This window comes from Pseudophryne corroboree, chromosome 6, assembly GCF_028390025.1.
Source record: "Pseudophryne corroboree isolate aPseCor3 chromosome 6, aPseCor3.hap2, whole genome shotgun sequence".
Classification (NCBI taxonomy): Eukaryota; Metazoa; Chordata; class Amphibia; order Anura; family Myobatrachidae; genus Pseudophryne; species Pseudophryne corroboree.
In genome coordinates, this window is record NC_086449.1 from 836,561,862 (window position 1) to 836,585,822 (window position 23,961).

The following is a 23,961-nucleotide window of genomic DNA, read 5'->3' on the forward strand; positions in this document are numbered from 1 at the left end:
GCACTGCAGGAAATGGCTAAGTACACTGGTATAAAAGACATCAAGACAAATGTACATCATAGGGAAGTAGCAGTTTCTGTGTTAATGGATGGTTTAAAAGAAACTTTGAGGACTAGGGTACAGACCACTAGACCAGATTGGAGAGGTATGTCAGTGGCTGCTTTGGGAGAGGCCGCTGTTGGGCATGATCAGAACATCACCAGACACAGGGAGTCGCAGAGCGATAAGCTGATGGCCGTAAGTATACAGGCACTTACCACAAGGCCACCTCAGCATAAGTCTCAGACCCCTGTGGGTAAGTCAAATGTGGTAACTTGTTATTACTGTCACAAAGAGGGACATTTTGCACGAGACTGTAGATTGAAAAATACACAAAAATCATATCAAACCCCTAGACAACGATATGAGCCACGAAATTGGGATCAAGGACCGCAGAGACGGAGTTATGAGCCACACGCAGGGGAAACAAGAAGGTATCCCCCAAGAAGAGACTGGCAAGTCTCTGACAATTCCCATTTACCCCCTTCACAGGTAATAGCTGCCAGCGCAATGCAGGGAGGTCACCACACACCATAGGGGTGGGGCCACACCTGTAGTTTGCAGCCAGTGAAATTGATTGCGAGCCTTGGAAGTGAACCCGAGGTCACAATTGATGTAGCTGGTAGATCTCTACCTTTCCTTGTAGAGACGGGGGCGGCCAAGTCAGTGATAAATTCGACCGTGGGCATGAGAACCACTGGTAAAACAATTCCAGCCATGGGAGTAACAGGAGTAGTACAGCACTATCCTTTAAGCAAACCTGCAGAGATTATGATAGGGCCTTTGCATACCAAGCATTCCTTTTTGCTGGCTGCATCAGCTCCGACTAATCTACTTGGGAGAGATTTACTGTGCAAAATGGGATGTGTCATATATTGTACTCCTGAAGGTGTGTTCTTGGACATACCCGAGGGCCACGATCAGGAAGTGCAGGATATGCTAGATTCCCCAGCAAGATTAATGTCACACACTGTTGTTGTAGATAGGTGTCCGTCCAAGGTAGAGGAAATGACTTCCCAGATACCGGAGTCACTTTGGACCAAGGATGGACAAGACACTGGATTAATGGCAAATGTAGCCCCAGTAGTTGTACAAGTAAAAGATGGTAGGATAGCTCAAAAAATCCCACAATACCCTCTGAAGCCAGAGGTGGAGTTAGGAGTTAATCCTGTAATAGAACGCTTGCTACAACAGGGCATTCTGGTAAGGACGTCCAGCACTGCCAATAGTCCCATCTTCCCTGTTAAAAAGAGTGGGGGGAGGGGTTACAGGCTAGTGCAGGATCTAAGGGGGATCAACAAAATAGTTGAGAGTCAATTCCCCATAGTGCCAAATCCAGCTGTCATCCTTATGCAAATACCTCCCACTGCCAAATTTTTCACTATGATTGACCTCTGCTCCGCTTTCTTCTCGGTACCTCTGCACCCTGACAGTCAATACTTATTCGCATTTACATACAGAGGAGTTCAGTACACCTGGACTCGTTTACCACAAGGTTTCATTGACAGCCCAACTATTTTCTCGCAGGCCTTGCATGATTGTTTACAGTCTTTTCAACCTGAGAGCGGATCAGTATTAATACAGTATGTAGATGACTTACTGCTGTGTTCTGATTCACTCGAATCGTCCTTGAGAGATACGAAACAGCTTCTATTTCATCTTTCAGACACAGGACACAAGGTTTCCAAAGATAAGTTACAATTATGCCAGACCAAGGTAAAATATTTGGGACACTGTCTGACACAAGGACATGACATGACTCTGCCACAAACCCAGCAACAGATCAGAACATTTTTAGGAATGTGTGGGTATTGCCGTAACTGGATCCCAGGGTTTTCCATACTAGCCCTACCTTTGCAGGAGATGGTCTCATCAAACAAACCAGATCGGATTTCGCACACAGACGAGTCTGAGATGGCATTTGAAAGACTTAAACAGTGCCTAACGCAGGCACCAGCATTAGGTATGCCAGATTATGGGAAACCCTTTGAGCTGTACGGAACAGAGAGTGCTGGGTGTGCGGCAGGTGTCTTAACCCAGAAGCATGGTGATGCCAGCAGGCCAGTAGCCTACTATAGCGCTCAGCTAGACACGGTAGCGCGATCCTTCCCCACATGCTTGCGAAGTGTTGCAGCAATAGCATTGCTAGTAAGTAAAAGCGAAGATGTAGTGCTAGGACACAACCTCACAATTCATACACCACATGCAGTGTCAGCATTACTGAATTCAGCCCAAACCAGACACGTCTCATCAGCACGGTTTACGAGATGGGAATTGGCATTAATGGCCCCGGTAAACATCACCATAAGGAGATGCAGCGCACTAAACCCTGCAACATATCTCCCAGGTGTGCCTGGACAGGCACAAAGGGTGGAGGATGAGAGTGATGGTGAGGGAGGATTTAGTACAGGAAACGACACGCATGATTGTATGGAATATTTGACCAAAAATTTCACGGCAAGGCCTGACATCAGTGACAACCCACTGGAAGATGTAGATTTTACTTTCTACACTGACGGTAGTTGTCACAGACAGACGAACTCGGGAGACTTGTGTACTGGATACGCAGTTGTAGATGACCAAGGCATCATAGAAGCGGAACCCCTAGGCCCACCACACTCAGCACAAGTTGCTGAGCTGGTTGCCCTAACCAGAGCATGCGAATTGGCTAAAGTTAAAGCGGCCAATATCTACACGGATTCTAGGTATGCTTTTGGAGTAGTCCATGATTTCGGGGCCCTATGGCGCCTCAGAAATTTCATGACGGGAGCTGGCACACCCGTAGCGCATTCAGCCCACATCAAAAGACTTCTAACAGCGATACAGGAACCCGACAGAGTGGCTGTTATCAAGTGTAAAGCTCACACGTATAGCCAAGACCCGATATCACTTGGTAACAGCCGAGCAGACGAAGCTGCTAAATCAGCAGCCAGTACCCCCATACAGACATACATCACACAACTGATGGTATTCAATACTGTCAACACACAGAAATTGTGTGAAATGCAACATTTGTGTTCACCACAAGAAAAGGCAGTCTGGAGGTCAAAAGGATATGGCCAGGAGTCCTCAGGACTCTGGACAGATGGACAGGGTAAGCCAGTGGCACCCAGAGCATACCTTCCAAGTCTAGCGGAAGCGGCACATAGGCTGATTCATCTAGGCAAAGAAGGAATGTGTAAGTTGGTAAGAGCTTATTGGTGCGCCCAAGGATTTTCTTCCCATGTGGGTAAAAGAGCGATGACATGTCTCACCTGCTTGAGGAAGAATATCAGAAAGGCCATACCAACAGAGCCATCCCATATCCCTCCTACAGATGGCCCTTTCCAGGTGATACAAATTGATTTCATACAATTGCCACCTTGTAGAAATTTAAAGTATGTATTGGTTTGTATTGACGTGTTCTAAAAATTGGGTTGAAGCATTTCCCGCGGCCACAAATACCGCTGTGTTTACTGCAAAGAAAATTGTGCAGGAATTTGTGTGCAGGTATGGTATCCCTAGAATCACTGAAAGTGATAGGGGTACCCATTTTTACAGGTGATGTCTTTCAAGCAATGTGTAAGTTAATGGGAATTAATAGTAAGCTGCATACTCCGTACCGCCCCCAGGCGAGTGCGAAAGTGGAAAGAGTAAACAGCACTATTAAAAACAAGTTAAGCAAAGTGATGGCTGAAACAGGATTGTTATGGCCGGAAGCTTTGCCACTTGTACTATATAGCATCAGAACCACTCCCAGGTCTCCTCTTAATCTGTCCCCCTTTGAAATTCTGTTTGGTCGACAACCTCATGTTATGATTAACCCCCAGGATGATTTGAAGTGTAACAATGAAGTAACCGTAAAGTATTTGGTTAAGATGAGTAAGCAATTGAGGAATCAGAATGATAATCTAAAGTTGGTGATTCCTGATCTGCCAGACAGTAATTGTCATGACATTGAACCTGGGGATTATGTAATGATACGGAATTTTCTACGCTCAGGTTGCCTTATTGACAGATGGGAAGGACCATATCAAGTCTTATTAACCAGTACAACAGCATTGAAGGTTGCCGAGAGGGAGACTTGGGTCCATTCGTCTCATTGTAAGAAGGTTGCTGGTCCAGAGAGGTCTCGTGACAAAGAACAGACGGTAGAGGAAGTTGTATCACTAGAGTGTCTGTTTCCATGGAGATGTGTGTGGAGATGTGTGTCCAGGGTTTTTGTGGAATCGATAGCAGATGAAGAAGACCCGATGGTGATCCTCTTGGACTTTTATGTTGGGCACACTTTGGGCAGGCAGCTATAAATTCCAAAACATCTGTCTTCAGATGAGGCCACCAATAGGAGTGTTGGATGAACTTAAGTCTTGAGGCTACCTGCATGTCCCATACACGGTGAGGTAGGAGCCCACATAAGCAGTCTTTTTCAGAGTTCTTGTACAACAAAGGTTTTTACTGGTGGAGGAAGCGAAGTAGTATGAGTTGCAGCAAAAGAGGAAGGATCTAGGATGAATTGTCTGTTCGGAAGATCTGTGGACTCATCTGAACTCAATGAACGAGAGAGTGCATCTGCTTTCCGAATAAGAGACCCTGGACAATAACTGAGCTTGAAAGAAAAATGGGAGAAGAATAGTGCCCACCTGGCTTGCCGTGGGTTTAAACATCGGTCGATCTGAAGATATAAAAGATTTTTGTGATCCGTATTTACTGAAATTGGGTGCTGAGCTCCTTCCAGCAAGTACCTCCGCTCTTAAAAAGCAAGTTTTATGGCAGTCAATTCTTGTTCTCCAATGGCGTAGTTTTGTTCTGCCGGAGAGAATCTTCGGGAAAAATAAGCACAAGGATGAGCGTTCTGATCCTCGAAGTACTGGGATAAGATGGTCCCCAGTCCTACTGAAGAAGCATCCACCTCCACATGAAAAGATCAACTGAGATCAGGTTGCCGAAGGATAGGAGCAGACATGAAGGCCTCTTTTAGAAACAAATAGGGTTTTAGTGCCTCAGGTAACCAAACTGCAGAATTGGACCCTTTTCTTGTTAGTGCTGTAATCGTGGCAATGATGGAGGAATAATCTTTAATAAACTTCCTATAGAAATTGGTGAAGCCTAAAAAATGCTGGATTCCCTTTAGAGTGGTAGGAAGGGTCCAATCTCAGATTGCTTGGACTTTGGCAGGATCCATCTGTAATTATGTAACCTAAGTAAGTGATGGAGGGAACCTCAAACGTGCACTTCTCCAGTTTACAAAAGAGTCGATTTTCCCTTAGATGTCTCAAGACTTCTCTGACCTGTTCCCAATGGACTTTCAGATCTTTGGAAAATATTAGAATATCGTCCAGATACACAACCAGGCACTTATAGAGGAGATCTCTGAATAATTTGTTTACCTAATTCTGGAAGACTACTGGAGCATTGCATAAGCCAAAGGGCATCACCAGATATTCGTAATGCCCGTTGCGAGTATTGAACGCAGTCTTCCACTTGTCGCCTGTGTGAATGCGTATGAGGTTATAAGCTCCACGCACGTACATTTTGGTGAAAATGGAAGCCTCCTTTACTCGGTCAAATAGTTTGGTAATCAAGGGCAAGAGGTATCTGTTCTTAACTGTAACTTCGTTGAGGCCCTGGTAGTCTATGCAAGGCCATAGGACCTCGTCCTTCAAAGGTGCTGCAACATGAAGGGAGGTAGAGGGAAGTTCCAGACATACAGCCAACAGTGATTCCTTCATGGTAAATTGGTTAGGGAATGCTTCTAGCTTAACCTCTCCTGCATAAGCAAGGAGCGGGAGTTTCCCGGTCACTGATTACAAGACTTAACAAAGTGGTCGGCCGCCCCACAATACATGCAGAGGTTGCCCTGTCTGCATCTTTGATGTTCCTCATTGGTGAGACGAGAGCGGTTGACCTGCATGGGTTCTTCAGTAGACAGAGAGGATGGTCTAGGAGTGGGACAGGCCTGAGGTTTGGGTCGCTCGAACCTTGTTCTCTCAAGACAGTGCTCCTTGTATCTCAGATCAATCTTTTTACATAAAGAATTTGTTGAAAAAAAAGAGAAAAAAGTACATCTGCACACTTATTGATCTATATTAAAGATTTTGTTTATCAATGGATCAATTGAAACCCCAATATACGTGTGTCTAAATTAGACTTTTAGCCTCTCTGGGGGTGCGACCATATTACAACCAGGATATGACAACATGTAAAAAGAACTGGAAGAGCGGTTATTGAGTTGGGTGCACAATGTCTATTTGTTGAATTGATTATCAAAATAAATTTTATTTCGATAATCAATTCAACAAATAGACATTGTGCACCCAACTCAACAACCGCTCTTCCAGTTCTTTTTACATAAAGAATTTAGCTGATCGAACTTAACTGGCACATCCTGAGTGACCAGGTCGTCTTTAATTTTGTTGGAGAGACTGTTCCAAAAGGCGGTAATGAGAGACTCTTCATTCCAGCCCACTTCAGAAGACAGAGTACGGAATTGGATCACGTACTGGGCGACAGAACGGGTTCCCTGACATAGACGCAGAATCTCCAAAGAGGCAGAGGTGGTCCGGCCTGGCTCGTTAAAGATTTTACAGAAAGTTGCCACGAATTCCGGGTAATTCGAGAGTATGGGATCAGTTCTCTCCCATAAGGGTGAAACCAAATCTAGAGCTGGTCCGGTCAGAAGTGAAATAATGTATGCGATTTTGGTCCGATCAGACGGAAAGTTAGCTCACTGAAGCTCAAACTGGATCTTGCATTGATTGAGGAACCCTCTGCATTGCTTTGGACTACCATCAAATTTACTGGGTGGTGGTAGTTGTAAAAGTGGAACTGGAATCGACACTAGAGGATTAGGTGCTGGCGGATTGGAAGCTGTCTACTACAGGAATGACTAGTATAGAGAATGCTGCCTACTACTGGAATGCCTAGTATAGTGCATACTGCCTACTACCGGAATGACTAGTATAGGACATGCTACCTACTACCAGAATGCTTAGTATAGAGCTTGCTGCCTACTACCGGAATGCCTAGTATAGGGCATGCTGCTTACTACCAGAATTCCTAGTATAGGGTATTCTACCTACTACTGGAATGACTAGTATAGGGCATGATGCCTACTAGCGGAATGACTAGTATAGGGCATGCTACCTACTACAGGAATGCATAGTATAGGGCATGCTACCTATTAGCGGAATGACTAGTATAGGGCATGCTACCTACTACCGGAATGCCTAGTATAGGGCATGCTGCCCACTACCGGAATGCCTAGTATAGGGCATGCTGCCTACTACCGGAATGCATAGTATAGGGCATTCTACGTACTAATGGAATGACTAATATAGGGCATTTCTACCTACTACCAGAATACCTTGTCTCCTCCCTGTATTTTGGTAAAACACTTGATATATGTGACAGTCTCTATCATGTCCCTCCTTTCCCTTCTCTGCCCCACACTATACATATTGAGATGTTTTAGTCTTTCTGGGTAAGTTGTGTGATGTCGACCATGCACCATTTTAGTTGCCCTTCTTTGTACAGTCTGTAATGTATTAATTTCCTTCTGAAGATATGGCCTCCAGAACTGGACACAGTATTCTAGATTAGGCCGTACCAATGACCTATACAGCGGCATTATTAATTCTTTCTGCTGATTTCTCTCCCTATGCACCAATCATCTAGCCTTCCCCATTGCTTTGTTACATTGCTTACCTGCCTTTAAGTCACCTGAAATAGTGACTCCTAAATCCCTTTCCTCCTCAGTAATTTCCAGTATAGTGCAATTAATACTATATTTAGCTTTTGGGTTTTTGAGACCCAAGTGCATTATATAGAATTTTTTTGCCTTTAAACTGTAATTGCCACTCTCTTAACCATTCCTGTAGTCTACCTAGAGCCTCAATAATTTGTTTTACCCATCTTGGTGTGCCTACCCTCTTTAATGTGTCATCTGTAAAGAGGCCTTCTTTCCATTCAATACTGTTTGCAATGTCACCAACAAATATATTAAAAAGCACTGGTCCAAGTATAGATCCCTGGGGAACTCCACTGGTTACATTTACCTCCTGTAAATGCACTCCATTTACTACAACTGTCTGTGTAGGTGTAAATGAAAATAATGACTTTCTGTGTTATTTACTCTTTTAATAATTAAGGTGTATTATTGCTAATCTTACCGATTCATGATAAAATGGGGTAACACTGTTATGCAGCTCCCCAGGAACATGACCAGACAACCGATACTTATCATTCGGGGACGATGTAACTTTGCACCAAAGTAGCTGACAAAGATGATCACCAATAAGTTTCCTAAAACAAAGGAAGGAACAGAATAGTGAGCTATAAAGGTAACCAGTGAGGATTTATTATAAAGTTGCCTTGAAGGATCTTTGTTCCCTACTGTTAGTGTAGAACATCATTCCCTACATATTGCTAAAGCCAATCTCTGTGTCTCTCATCCTTTGCAGAATATAGTAACTGCACCATAATAAAATGCATTTCTGAAGTAGCATGTTATATAGCCATAATACTTGAACCAGACTGTGTTGTTTACAACCTACAGTGCATCTGCAAAGTATTCACAGTACTTCACTTTTTTCCACATTTTGTTATTTAAAAGCCTTATTCCAAACTGGAATAAATTCCTTTTTTTATTAAAATTTTACACACAATACCCCATAATGACAGCATGAACAAAGTTTTTTTGACATTTTTGTAAATTTATTAAAAATAAAAAACTAAGAAATCACATATACATAAGTATTCACAGCCTTTGCTTAATACTTTGTTGATGCACCTTTGGCATCAATTACAGCCTCAAGTATTTTTGAATATGATGCCACAAGCTTGGCAAGACTATCTTTGGGCAGTTTCGCCAATTCCTCTTTGCAGCACCTCTCAAGCTCTATCAGGTTGGATGGGAAGCATCGGTGCACAGCCATTTTCAGATCTCTCCAGAGATGTTCAATCAGATTCAAGTCTGGGCTCTGGCTGGGCCACTCAATGACATTCACAGAGTTATCCTGAAGCCACTCCTTTGATGTCTTGGCTGTGTGCTTAGTGTCGTTGTCCTGCTGAAAGATGAACCATTGCCCCAGTCTGAGGCCAAGAGCACTCTGGAGCAGGTTTTCACCCAGGATGTCTCTGTACATTGCTGCATTCATCTTTCCATCTATCCTGACTAGTCTTCCAGTTCCTGCCACAGAAAATCATCTCCACACCATGATGCTGCCACCACCATGCTTCACTGTAGGGATGAGTCCTGGCGGTTCTGAACTTCTACCATTTACAGATGATGGAGGCAACTGTTCTCATTGGGACCTTCAAAGCAGGAAATATTTTTCTGTACCCTTCCCCAGATTTGCGCCTCAAGACAATACTGTCTCGGAGGTCTACAGACAATTCCTTTGACTTCATGCTCGGTTTGTGCTCAGACAGGAACTGTCAAGTGTGGGACCTTATATAGAGAGGTGTGTGCCTTTCCAAATCATGTCACAAAATGTGGAAAAAGTGAAGCACTGTGACTACTTTCTGGATGCACTATAATTGATTACAGCTCAATACCATGAGCCACATCCTCCTATAGGTCCTAATCAAAGACATAAGGTCTGGTATTGATATGGAAACATTCACAAAAGGTATTCATGATTGGGTGTGCAGTGGGTATTTTTAGGTGGTCCAGTGGTGGAATTTAGAAAGGTAGAAGTGTGCCTTTTTTTATCTGGATTTTACCTCTGTAGGTGTTTGTAGGTAGGGTGAGCTGTATATGAAACTGTAATTACTGCAGCCAAATTCCAGCAAATCACATTCCGTAAGCCAGCAAGGGGTTAATGCATGTTAGTGAAGGAGACAGGTGTACTTTAGAGTTCTCCTCTCCATTACCCTGGCAATGCACTCAGGAAAGAGCAACCCTTTCTGGTGTCTTAAGTAAAAGGTTTACTAGAAAGTCTATCTGGTGCATTCTAAGTACTGTTATCATGCAATGGTTCCTGGTCCACAAGCACTTCTGTAATCATTAATAATTCCAGTATATACCTTACCTATATCAAAGCTGCTGTCAATCACCCCAACAAGAGAAGAGGGAATGTTGAACCTTCTTTCGATCTGAGTGATCATACTCCGGGAGTAGTAGAGAGCCAAGGCTTTGGTGATACCGGCGAAGGACAAGGAGAAGAGGAATACCTAGAATTACAAGAAACGTATCAGTCAGTAAATGAAATATGTTATGCAGGTGGTGGCAGATCTACTACCAGTACAGGAGGTGCAGCAGCTCCGGAGATGAGTTACACCACAACTCACATCCTCAGTGACAGCATGACATTAAGGCACTAATTAGAAAGCATTGAATCCTAGAACTGAGTGACCAACATCAAAAACGGGAAACTTTGCACAAATCTATCCTTCCCCCATATGCATGCCATTGGAGGGCAGAGCTACATATCCTCCTATCCTCTCAACCTCAGCATGCTTTATGGCAGTTACATTAGAGCTTTGGAGCTCTCATTTTTTCCTATAGTGGACAATGTGGCTTTATTTAATTTTTTCCTGTGGGGTCAAATGTGGTTTTATTTTTCTAATGGCAGTCAATGAGCTTTCATTTTTTCCCTGTAGTGGACAATGTTTGTTTGTTTGTTTGTTTTTTTCTGTGTTGGTCAATGTGTTTTTATTTTTTCCTGTGGTGGACAATGCAGTTTTATTTTTTAATGTGGGGTGAATGTGTTTTTATTTTTTCTAATGACGGACAATGTGTTTTCTTTTTCTTCCAATGGCAGACAATTTGTTTTTATTTTTTTCCTGTGGCAATGAGTTTTACATTTTTTCCTGTGGAGCATATGTGTTTTTATTATTTCTATTGGCACATAGGGGTATATTTACTAAAATTCGTAATTTTCCGTTTGAGGTCAAAGTTCAATCACGAATGACATCGAAAGTGTAAAATTGCAACTTTTTGAATTGATTACGACTAATTTACTAAGCTGTCGTATTCTGCATTTTCTTTAGTTCCGATGTCGATGTCATTCGTGTTTTTTTTGCTTTTTTTACGGCAGTGATTAGCAAAACACTGCCGACTTTTTCAAAATGAATCTCGGCCGGATCTGTGTGATCCGTGCTGGGGTTCATTTTTTTTTTAAAATAAACACTGTAAAACTTTTAAAAAAAATGCGTGGGGTCCCCCCTCTTAAGCATAACCAGCCTCGGGCTCTTTGAGCCGATCCTGGTTGCAGAAATATGGGCGAAAAATGACAGGGGTTCCCCCATATTTAAGCAACCAGCATCGGGCTCTGCGCCTGGTCCCGGTTCCAAAAATACGGGGGACAAAAAGCGTAGGGGTCCCCCGTATTTTTAAAACCAGCACCGGGCTCCACTAGCTGGACAGATAATGCCACAGCCGGGGGTCACTTTTATACCGTGCCCTGCGGCCGTGGCATCAAATATCCAACTAGTCACCCCTGGCCGGGGTGCCCTGGGGGAGTGGGGGACCCCTTCAATAAAGGGGTCCCCCCCAGCCACCCAAGGGCCAGGGGTGAAGCCCGAGGCTGTCCCCCCCCATCCAATGGGCTGCGGATGGGGGGCTGATAGCCTTTTTGTAAAAGTGTAAGATATTGTTTTTAGTAGCAGTACTACAAGGCCCAGCAAGCCTCCCCGCATGCTGGTACTTGGAGAACCACAAGTACCAGCATGCGGCGGAAAAACGGGCCCGCTGGTACCTGTAGTACTACTACTAAAAAAATACCCAAAAAAAGACAATACACACACACCTTGACAGTAAAGTTTTAATACATCCATCCACACAAACATATACACATACTTACCTTATGTTCACACGCAGGTCGGTCCTCTTGTCCAGTAGAATCCATGGGGTACCTGTTGAATAAATTATACTCACCAAATCCAGTGTAGATGTCTCCTCGGATAATCCATTTGTAATCCAGGTACTTGATAAAAAAAAAAAAACGGAGACCCGATCCTCGCACTGAAAGGGGCCCCATGTTTTCACATGGGTCCCCTTTCCCCGAATGCCAGAAACCCACTCTGACTTCTGTCTAAGTGGGTTTCTTTAGCCAATCAGGGAGCGCCACATCGTGGCACCCTCCTGATCGGCTGTGTGCTCCTGTACTGACTGACAGGCGGCACACGGCAGTGTTACAATGTAGCGCCTATGCGCTCCATTGTAACCAATGGTGGGAACTTTCTGCTCAGCGGTTGACCGAAAGTGACCTCACCGCTGAGCATAAAGTTCCCACCATTGGTTACAATGGAGCGCATAGGCAGTGTGCCGCCTGTCAATCAGTACAGGAGCACACAGCCGATCAGGAGGGTGCTACAACGTGGCGCTCCCTGATTGGCTGAAGAAACCCACTTAGACAGAAGTCAGAGTGGGTTTCTGGCATTCGGGGAAAGGGGTCCCATGTGAAAAGATGGGGCCCCTTTCAGTTCGTGGTCGGGACTCCGTTTTTTTATTTTCTCAAGTACGTGGATTACAAATGGATTTGAAGAGGACCGATCTACACTGGATTTTGTGAGTATAATTTTTTCAACAGGTACCCCATGGATTCTACTGGACAAGAGGACCGACCTGCGTGTGAACATAAGGTAAGTATGTGTATATGTTTGTGTGGATGGATGTATTAAAACTTTACTTTCAAGGTGTGTGTGTCTTGTCATTTTTGGGGTATTTTTTAGTAGTAGTTCTACAGGTACCAGCGGCCCAGTTTTTCCGTCGCATGCTGGTACTTGTGGTTCTCCAAGTACCAGCTTGCGGGGGAGGCTTGCTGGGACTTGTAGTACTGCTACTAAAAACAATATCTTACACTTTTACAAAAAGGCTATCAGCCCCCCATCCGCAGCCCATTGGATGGGGGGGACAGCCTCGGGCTTCACCCCTGGCCCTTGGGTGGCTGGGGGGGGACCCCTTGATTGAAGGGGTTCCCACTCCCCCAGGGTACCCCGGCCAGGGGTGACTAGTTGGATATTTGATGCCACGGCCGCAGGGCATGGTATAAAAGTGACCCCCGGCTGTGGCATTATCTGTCCAGCTAGTGGAGCCCGGTGCTGGTTTTAAAAATATGGGGGACCCCTACGCTTTTTGTCCCCCGTATTTTTGGAACCAGGACCAGGCGCAGAGCCTGATGCTGGTTGCTTAAATATGGGGGAACCCCTGTCACTTTTTTCCCCATATTTCTGCAACCAGGGTCGGCTCAAAGAGCCCGAGGCTGGTTATGCTTAGCAGGGGGGACCCCACGCATTTTGATTTGGAAAAATTAACACTTTCCAACCCCTTCCCACTGATATACATGCACGGATCTCATGGATCCGTGCATGCCTATCCAATCACGGCTCAAAAAAGCAGGTCTGCTTTTTTTTAGCACTTTTTTATGAATTGTAATTTTTCACGGCAGTGTTTGGCTCTTTTGAGATTTGCACTTTTTAGTAAATGACCGAGTTCTGCTAATTTGCTGGCGTATTTGACCGATGGTGTATTCATTCGTATTTTTTTTCATGGACTACCAAAAAAATACGAATGCCCTCATCACTGCCGAGATTTGAGTTTAGTAAATTACCGAGATGACACTTTGAAGAAAAAACGGCATCTCGGTCAAAATTGGGACCTTAGTAAATATACCCCATAGTGTGTTATCATTTTTCCTGTGGTGGATAATGTTTTTTTTTTCTATGGTGGACAATGTGTTTTTATTTTTTGCCCGTATTGGACAATGTGGTTTTATTTTTTTTCTTGTGGGTGCAAATGTGGTTTTATTTTTTTCTGCTGTGGTGGACAGTATGTTTTTATTTTTCCTTTGGGTCCAAAGTGTTTTTGTTCCCCAGTGGCGGACAATGTGGTATTATTTTTTTCTGTTGGGGACAAAGTGTTTTTATTTTTTCCAGTGGCAGACAATATGGTTTGATTTTTTTCCTGTGGGGTGAGTGTGTTTTTATATTTTCCAGTGGTGGACAATATGTTTTATTTTTTAACAGTGGCAATGTATTTATTTATTTATTTTTACAGTGGGAGTGAATGTGTTTTTTTCCCCAATAGCTGACAGTGTTTTTTTTTTATTTTTTTGCCTGTGGCAAAGAATGTGTTTCATTCCAGTGTTGAACAATGTGGTTTTAGGTTTTTTCCTGTGGTGGACAATGTGATTGTTTTTTTCTGTGGGGGCAAAAGTGGTTTTATTTCTTGCCAGCAGTGAACAGTGTGGTTTTATTTTTTCCTATTGGAGACAATGTTTTTTATTTTTTTCCTGTGGTTGACAATGGTTTTTTTTTTCCTGTGGGAGAATGCCATTTTCATTTTTCCAGTGGCAGACAATGTGGTTTTATTTTTTCCTGTGGGGTGCAAATGTGATTTTATGTTTTTTTTTTCAGTGGCGGACAATGTGGTTTTATTTTTTTTCCTGTTGGGAACATTGTTTTCATTTTTTTTCTGTGGTGGATAATTTGTTTTTTCTCTTGGGTGGACATTGTATTTTTATTTTATTTTTTCTGTTGGCCACAATGTGTTTTTCTTTTTTTCCTAGGTTGAGAATTTTTGCACTACTTTGCTTGCCCAGATGTACCATTAGTGAGTTGTCAGAAAAGGGGGCAAGTACTGGCCATTACTGCAAAGTAATGTAATTGCATTGTGATTACATTACTACTTGCTTTGCTCCATCCCTTGCACTGCTGCACATGTGCTGACGAATGCCAGGGAGACAAAATGGGGCACCACCATCAACTTCACCTCCAGGCACCTGGTATGAACTTATGCCCCTTGACAGTATATTTGGTAAGTTACTCTAAGGGAATGCTGGGTATGCCGCAATGACCCTTGCATCCACACTGCCCTTATCTCTCTTATTGCCTTTTAATCTTTCCCATGTTAACTAAGCTAAAAATACAGAACTAATAAATGTATCCTTTTATTGTTATATCACTGTTAAGCAATGGAGCATTTTATATTACTACATAGCCCTTGTATAACTTGTCATTTCATAAGTTTCAAATCTTTCTCTGTGGGACCCATTTATAAAATAAAATCCATATATAAAAAATGTATATATATTTGCAGCTATTTCCCTGAAATACACTTTTTCAGGGGTTAGCTGCAAATATTAAGTATACCCTCAATGTATATAGAAGGTACCGCAGGAAGCAGGGATTCCCCCATTCCAACCAGCAGCCGCATCTCCCGTAGGTTTCTATTAGAGATGAATGGCTCTGGTTCTCCGAGAATCAGACCCACCTGAACATTACGCTCTGAGTCCGGCTCAGGTTTTCCCACTTGACTTGGATCCCAAATTGAGGAAAGATGTAGTCCTCCTACTGTCAGATTCTTGCGGGTTTTGAATACTATATAAGGTCCCCGATGATCACGCCATTTTACTCTAGCTGTGGAGATTGTATTGAATGGACGTGTCAGAGGTGCTCTGTTATCCACTTTTGTCCATCAAGGGGCTGGGGCTTTTAAAGTGGATCCTGTGTCCTCCAGTGGTGCAGTGTTCCATCAATGGGCTGGAGCTACTGTGTCCTATGGGGGTACTTACAAAGGTACTGCTTTATTGTGAGTGACAGTGTAGGTCAGGCATTCCCAACCGCTGTCCTCAAGGCACGCCAACAGTGCAGGTTTTAGTGATATCCAGGCTTCAGCACAGATGGTTAAATTAAAATAACTGATGTACTAATTCATTCACCTGTCTTCAAGCCTGGAGATCACTAAAACCAGGACTGTTAGTATGCCTTGAGGACCGAGGTTGGGAATGCCTGGTGTAGGTGGTCTGTGCTTTGTTGTCCATAAAAGGATCCTCTGCCAGGCTAGAAAATCTAAATATATGTTTAGAAAAAAAAATATTTTGGTGATAAACCCCAGTGAGTAGATAGAGCATCATGTTCCGTCAAACGCAAAGTGACAGGTCTACACACCCCTAAATATGCCCAGATCCACCTCTTACCACACACCTAACCACACCCCTGACATGCCCACTGTTCATCCCCTTTTGATAGTGTTTTATATAAAATAAGCTTACAAATTATTTATAAGCGGTGTTTAATCATTGAAAAACCTCCTGTGTATTAACTCTTAGATGTTGCATCAGTGTATATTATTTCAAATTGATTTGTGTATTGTTAACTCTTAGTTGCAACAGTAAATGTTATTTCCAATTGATTTATAAAATAAGCATGCAAGCTATGAATGATGTTTATTGGATTTGAGTGTGATATCTATAAAAGTGTATTCTGCTATGCCTGCGAACAAAAAATCCAGCGTGTTATGACAGTCTGCTAACTGAAAAAAGCATATGAAGAATGCGTATTACACTGTATTAAACCCAGGGAGTTATAGTGGCGTTGATAAGTTTTATGCGTCGAATAAAGACGTGTTTAAAAGGAGTGATATTAAAGAATGGCTGCAAAAACAAGCTACGTATACATTACATAAGCCGGTCAGGAAAAACTATAAAAGGAACATGATCTGCATATCGGATATAAATCATCAATGGCAATGCAATTTGGTTTCGCTCATAGATCTTGCAAAGTACAACGATGGATTTAAGAACATACTAACCATCATCGATATTTTCAGTAAGAGATCGTGGGCTGAAAACCTAAATTGATTTATCGGATATAAATCTAAAAGTAAAAGTGGATTAAACTTATTTAGCATTATTTTTGCACACATAATGATCTGACACAAGGGCTATGGGAACCTAATTGTTACAGATAAGTAATCTATTAATGTACCATTCTCACAGACATACAAGGTGCATTAATTAAGATGCGACACATGTGCTATGAGAACCTGTGATTCTAATTATGATGAGTACATTTTTACAGATAAGTAATCTATTAATGTACCATTCCCACAGACATACCAGGTGCATTAATTAAGATCTGACACATCGGCTATGGGTATCTATTTCTAATTAACATGTGGTCAAGCATAAAATTGCATACATCTGTGTATAATGATTGTTGTTATTTATTACATGCTACATCAGCAGTCAAATGAATTTCCCCAAGTTACAGATTGATAATCAGGGCCGGATCCAGGCCTAATAGCACCCTGTGCGAGAAAATTTAAAAGCGCCCCATCCCATAGTCTATGCGCGCGCCTTCGGCGGCGCTCCTGGAAAAGTGGGCGTGGTCTCCTGGAAAAGTGGGCGTGGTCTCCTGGAAAAGTGGGCAGGCCTCGCAACTTCATATTATCACACTATAAATAAATATATTTTCACACCCCCTCTACGCACACAATTAGCAGCATTACACATAACAGCTACAGCAGTGTTCCTTACACACAATGGTGGTCATTCCGAGTTGTTCGCTCGGTAAAATTTTTCGCATCGCAGCGATTTTCCGCTTAGTGCGTATGCGCAATGTTCGCACTGCGACTGCGCCAAGTAAATTTGCTAAGAAGTTAGGTATTTTACTCACGGCATTACAAGGTTTTTTCTTCGTTCTGGTGATCGGAGTGTGATTGACAGGAAGTGGGTGCTTCTGGGCAAAAACTGGCCGTTTTATGGGAGTGTGCGGAAAAACGCTACTGTTTCTGGGAAAAACGCGGGAGTGGCTGGAGAAACGGGGGAGTGTCTGGACGAACGCTGGGTGTGTTTGTGACGTCAAACCAGGAACGACAAGCACTGAACTGATCGCAGATGCCGAGTAAGTCTGGAGCTACTCAGAAACTGCTAAGAGGTGTGTAATCGCAATTTTGAGAATCTTTCGTTCGCAATTTTACTATGCTAAGATTCACTCCCAGTAGGCGGTGGCTTAGCTTGTGCAAAGCTGCTAAAAGCAGCTTGCGAGCGAACAACTCGGAATGACCATCAATGGCCCTCATTCCGAGTTGTTCGCTCGCAAGCCGATTTTAGCAGCATTGCACACGCTAAGCCGCCGCCTACTGGGAGTGAATCTTAGCTTCTTAAAATTGCGAACGATGTATTCGCAATATTGCGATTACAAACTTCTTAGCAGTTTCAGAGTAGCTTCAGACTTACTCGGCATCTGCGATCAGTTCAGTGCTTGTCGTTCCTGGTTTGACGTCACAAACACACCCAGCGTTCGCCCAGACACTCCTCCGTTTCTCCAGCCACTCCCGCGTTTTTCCCAGAAACTGTAGCGTTTTTTCCCACACGCCCTTAAAACGGCCTGTTTCCGCCCAGTAACACCCATTTCCAGTCAATCACACTACGATCGCCGGAGCGAAGAAAAAGCCGTGAGTAAAAATACTATCTTCATTGTAAAATTACTTGGCGCAGTCGCAGTGCGGACATTACGCATGCGCACTAAGCGGAAATTCACTGCGATGCGAAGAAATTTACCGAGCGAACGACTCGGAATGAGGGCCAATGTCTCGAGTATAGTGACAGATACACATAATGTCTACAGTAGTGCAGTGCCAGATAGACATGACATGCCCCGCAGCAGTGCCAGCTACACATGACATTCCCCCAGCAGTGCCAGCTACACGACATGCCCCCCAGCAGTGCCAGATAGACATGATATACCCCCCAGCAGTGCCAGATAGACATGACATGCCCGCTGCAGTGCCAGCTACACATGATTTGCCCCCCAGCAGTGCCAGCTACACATGATAGTGTTCACTCTAGGATTTTTTCAGGGCAGGGGTGCAGATCACGGGGAGGGCACATTTTGCATTCGGGAGGACACATTTAAGTTAGAAGGGCAAAATTATGTTCATACTGTAATGCTTGTTGCTCCGTTCAAAATCACGGACCTTGCGCGCCGAAGGAGCGCATCAAAAATTTAGGGGCGTTGCTACGTGGGGAAGGTGCGTGGCCACATAAGTGGCAATTCGCATTACACCACACAGTAGTGCAGTTAATACACACTGCACCAGGTAGAACCTCCTAGACACTTTGTGCCAGGCAGAGCACGTTAGACACTTTGCGCCAGGCAGAGCACGTTAGACACTTTGCGCCAGGCAGAGCACGTTAGGCACTTTGCGCCAGGCAGAGCACGTTAGGCACTTTGCACCAGGCAGAGCACGTTAGGCACTTTGCGCCAGGCAGAGCACGTTAGACACTTTGCGCCAGGCAGAGCACGTTAGACACTTTGCGCCAGGCAGAGCACTGATACTCATTGCCTAGCCACAGACGCCTAGCGGGAACACTACATGATATGCTCCCCAGCCGTGCCAGCTACACATGACATGCCTCCCAGCAGTGCCAGGTACAGAAATGCCCCCACAGTGCCATAAATGCTCCCACAGTGCCAGATACATAAATGCCCCCACAGTGCCAGATATGCCCCCACAGAGCCAGAAATGCCCCCACAGTGTCAGGAATGCCCCCACAGTGTCAGGAATGCCCCCACAGTGCCATAAATGCCCCCACAGTGCCAGATAAATGCCCCCACAGTGCCAGATAAATGCCCCCACAGTGCTAGATATGCCCCCACAGTGCCAGATACATAAATGCCCCCACAGTGCCAGATATGCCCCCACAGAGCCAGATATGCCCCCAGTGAGCCAGATATGCTCCCAGTGAGCCAGATATGCCCCCACAGTGCCAGAAATGCCCCCCACAGTGGCAGAAATGCACCCACAGAGCCAGATATGCCCCCAGTGTGCCAGATATGCCCCCACAGTGCCAGAAATGCCCCCACAGTGCCAGAAATGCCCCCACAGAGCCAGAAATGCCCCCACGGTGCCATAAATGCCCCCACGGTGCCAAATAAATGCCCCCTCAGTGCCAGATAAATGCCCCCACAGTGCCAGATATGCCCCCACAGTGCCAGATATGCCCCCAGTGAGCCAGAAATGCCCCCCACAGTGCCAGAAATGCCCCCCACAGAGCCAGAAATGACCCCAGTGTGCCAGATATGCCGCCAGTGTGCCAGATATGTCCCCCCACAGTGCCAGAAATGCCCCCACATTGCCAGAAATGCTACCACAGAGCCAGATATGCCCCCAGTGCCAGATAAATGCCCCCACAGTACCAGATAAATGCACCCACAGAGCCAGATATGCTCCCAGTGTGCCAGATATGCCCCCAGTGTGCCAGAAATGCCCCCACATTGCCAGAAATGCCCCCCACATTGCCAGAAATGCCCCCACAGAGCCAGATATGCCCCCACAGTGCCAGATAAATGCCCCCACAGTGCCAGATATGCCCCCAGTGAGCCAGAAATGCCCCCCACAGTGCCAGAAATGCCCCCCACAGAGCCAGAAATGCCCCCAGTGTGCCAGATATGCCCCCCACAGTGCCAGATATGACCCCACAGTGCCAGAAATGCCCCCCACAGTGCCAGAAATGCCCCCACAGAGCCAGAAATGCCCCTACATTGCCAGAAATGCCCCCACAGAGCCAGATATGCCCACAGTGCCAGATAAATGCCCCCACAATGCCAGATAAATGCCCCCACAGTGCCAGATATGCCCCCACAGAGCCCGATATGCCCCTAGTGAGCCATAAATGCCCCCCACAGTGCCAGAAATGCCCCCACATTGCCAGATATGCCCCCACAGAGCCAGATATGCCCCCACAGTGCCAGATTAATGCCCCCACAGTGCCAGATTAATGCCCCCACAGTGCCAGATATGCCCCCCACAGAGCCAGAAATGCCCCCCACAGAGCCAGAAATGCCCCCAGTGTGCCAGATATGCCCCCAGTGTGCCAGATATGCCCCCACAGAGCCAGAAATGCCCACAGTGCCAGATAAATGCCCCCACAGTGCCAGATAAATGCCCCCACAGTGCCAGATATGCCCCACAGAGCCAGATATGCCCCAGTGAGCCAGAAATTCCCCCCACAGAGCCAGATATGCCCCCCACAGAGCCAGATATGCCCCCACAGAGCCAGATATGCCCCCAGTGAGCCAGATATGCCCCCAGTGTGCCAGAAATGCCCCCACGGTGCCATAAATGTCCCCACAGTGCCAGATAAATGTCCCCACAGTGCCAGATAAATGCCCCCACAGTGCCAGATAAATGCCCCTACAGTGCCAGATATGCCCCCACAGTGCCAGAAATGCCCCCCACAGTGCCAGAAATGCCCCCCACAGAGCCAGAAATGCCCCCAGTGTGCCAGATATGCCCCCAGTGTGCCAGATATGCCCCCACAGTGCCAGAAATGCCCCCACAGTGCCAGAAATGCCCCCACATTGCCAGAAATGCCACCACAGAGCCAGATATGCCCCCAGTGCCAGATAAATGCCCCCACAGTGCCAGATAAATGCCCCCACAGAGCCAGATATGCCCCCAGTGTGCCAGATATGCCCCCAGTGTGCCAGAAATGCCCCCCACAGTGCCAGAAATGTCCCCACATTGCCAGAAATGCCCCCAGAGCCAGATATGCCCCCACAGTGCCAGATAAATGCCCCCACAGTGCCAGATATGCCCCCACAGAGCCAGATATGCCCCAACAGTGCCAGAAATGCCCCCCAGTGTGCCAGATAAGCCCCCAGTGTGCCAGATAAGCCCCTTACAGTGCCAGAAATGCCCCCCACATTGCCAGAAATGCCCCCCACAGTGCCAGAAATGCCCCCACATTGCCAGAAATGCCCCCACAGAGCCAGATATGCCCACAGTGCCAGATAAATGCCCCCACAGTGCCAGATATGCCCCCACAGAGCCCGATATGCCCCTAGTGAGCCATAAATGCCCCCACAGTGCCAGATATGCCCCCAGTGTGCCAGATATGCCCCCAGTGTGCCAGAAATGCCCCCCACAGTGCCAGAAATGCTCCCCACAGTGCCAGAAATGTCCCCCACAGTGCCAGAAATGCCCCCACAGTGCCAGATTAATGCCCCCACAGTGCCAGATATGCCCCCACAGAGCCATAAATGCCCCCCACAGTGCCAGAAATGCCCCCCACAGAGCCAGAAATGCCCTCAGTGTGCCAGATATGCCCCCCACAGTGCCAGAAATGCCCCCTCAGAGCCAGAAATGCCCACAGTGCCAGAAATGCCCCCACAGAGCCAGATAAATGCCCCCACAGTGCCAGATATGCCCACAGTGAGCCAGAAATTCCCCCCACAGAGCCAGATATGCCCCAACAGAGCCAGATATGCCCCCAGTGTGCCAGATATGCCCCCCACAGTACCAGATATGCCTCCCACAGTGCCAGATATGCCTCCCACAGTGCCAGATATGCCCCCAGTGTGCCAGAAATGCCCCCACAGTGCCAGAAATGCCCCCTACAGTGCCAAAAATGCCCCCCACAGTGCCAGATATGCCCCCCACAGTGCCAGATATGCCTCCCACAGTGCCAGATATGCCCCCAGTGTGCCAGAAATGCCCCCACAGTGCGATCCATAAATGTATCCCCCCCAAATACCTGCGGCGCTGAGAGGGGGAGGAGTACTGCTGTCCGAGTGCTGACGGGAGTGCTGGCGGGAGTGTGGGCGGGCGGGAGAGTGAGGGTCTGGGTGCGGGTGGGCAGGCGGCCACTTGTGTGCGCTATGTGCGTTACGTGGCGCCGGCGTCTGATGTTAGACACTGGCGCCGCGCAGCGCGCATAGCGCACACACGGACAGGACGGGCCAACGCTGCACACACAGGGCCGGCTCCAGCTTAGAATATGGCGGCACCAGCGTGCGGCGCCCATTAAGGGTGGCGCCCTGCGCGGCCGCTCTGTTCGAACATGCCTAGAGCCGGCCCTGTTGATAATGTATAGATGGAATATTCACACATACATATTTGTGTTTATAATTGATGCATTGTCAGGTGTGGAATTGTATTTAGTTAGAAGTTGAGAATAAACTGACATTGAAAAACATCCTGTGTATTTTTAACTCTTAGATGTTGCAGCAGTAGTTGTTATTTTCAATTGATTTATAAAATAAGCATACATGCTATGAATAATGATATACTGTATTATAAAATATCCACAGTGAGGGGACAAGAGAGAGAGAAACCAGTTATAACTGGGATGCACTCACCCAACTAATAATAAGAATAATACTTAATTGAAGGTTTATAGATGCTAACCTGTATTGATATTGCATAATGGAAACTAAAATTACCACATATACCAAGTAGTACAAATCAGTAAAATCATTAAATGTCATATAGGAACTAAAAGGCCTTTATTATTTGATGAGCAAAATATTAAAATCAACGAAATTTGAAAAAGATTGAAAGGACAGCTATTGTGAATAAATATTAAAAACAATTAGCAGGTGTCCATATCTTTAATTATTGTATATAATTCCTTATCTACACATTCGTGAACCCCAAAATATGAGGCTAAATGAAGTACTGTACCACAACTAACTCAATAGATCTAATTAGTAATTGCCCCATTGATCAGAAAGTTTGTTAAATGAAAGAGCTAAAATCTCACAGTAAAGAAATGCTGTGATCCACTGTTTAAAGTGATGATACACAGTGTTGGTAACATATGTATCTAAATGTTGCAATATTAATGCCGTGCCACTGACAGTCTGTCCAGCTGTATTGAAATGCTACAATTTGGATACACTACCACTACTTGACAGATAGAAATGGATAAATGTTGGCAATGTATATATATATATATATATATATATATATATATACACGTGAGATATCACTGATCATATATATATATATATATATGTTTATCCTAATATCATATATATATATATATACCTAATATTGTTTGTAAAAACATCACATATTTATATTCAAAATGTTGGTACTGCTGCTATGTAGGATAATATCATATAAATTAATTGTATAACATTATCAGGTGTAAAATTATGTGTTTATTAATAAATAAGCTGATTTTTGAAACCCAATTTGTACATGCCCCCTATAGATCCACCCATAGGGGCTGAGCTTTGCACGAGTCAACAACATTTCAGCTTTATAAGGGGGCATCATGTATCCATACCAATACAACTTTTAAATCTCTGACACAGAAGTTACTGAGCCAGGAATATGTAAGTATTTTAATTATTCACTCTTTTTTAAAAATATTTCCCGCCATGTATGGCACGGTTTGGCATGCCATAAACTCAGAGATTTAGCCA

The 23,961-nt window shown here is 45.1% G+C and overlaps 1 protein-coding gene across 1 annotated transcript in view; it reads right to left on the minus strand.

Annotated features, from left to right (window-relative positions):
- The window catches only part of LOC134934723 (solute carrier organic anion transporter family member 1A2-like), a 193,463-nt gene that overhangs the window by 113,555 nt on the left and 55,947 nt on the right, over positions 1–23,961 (minus strand). Inside the window, exons 2-3 of the mRNA XM_063930090.1 lie at positions 10,050–10,191; positions 8,187–8,319 (exon numbers count right to left, since the gene is read on the minus strand). Coding sequence (XP_063786160.1) covers positions 8,187–8,319; positions 10,050–10,191 — 275 coding nt within the window. The remainder of the gene's footprint in view (positions 1–8,186; positions 8,320–10,049; positions 10,192–23,961) is intronic.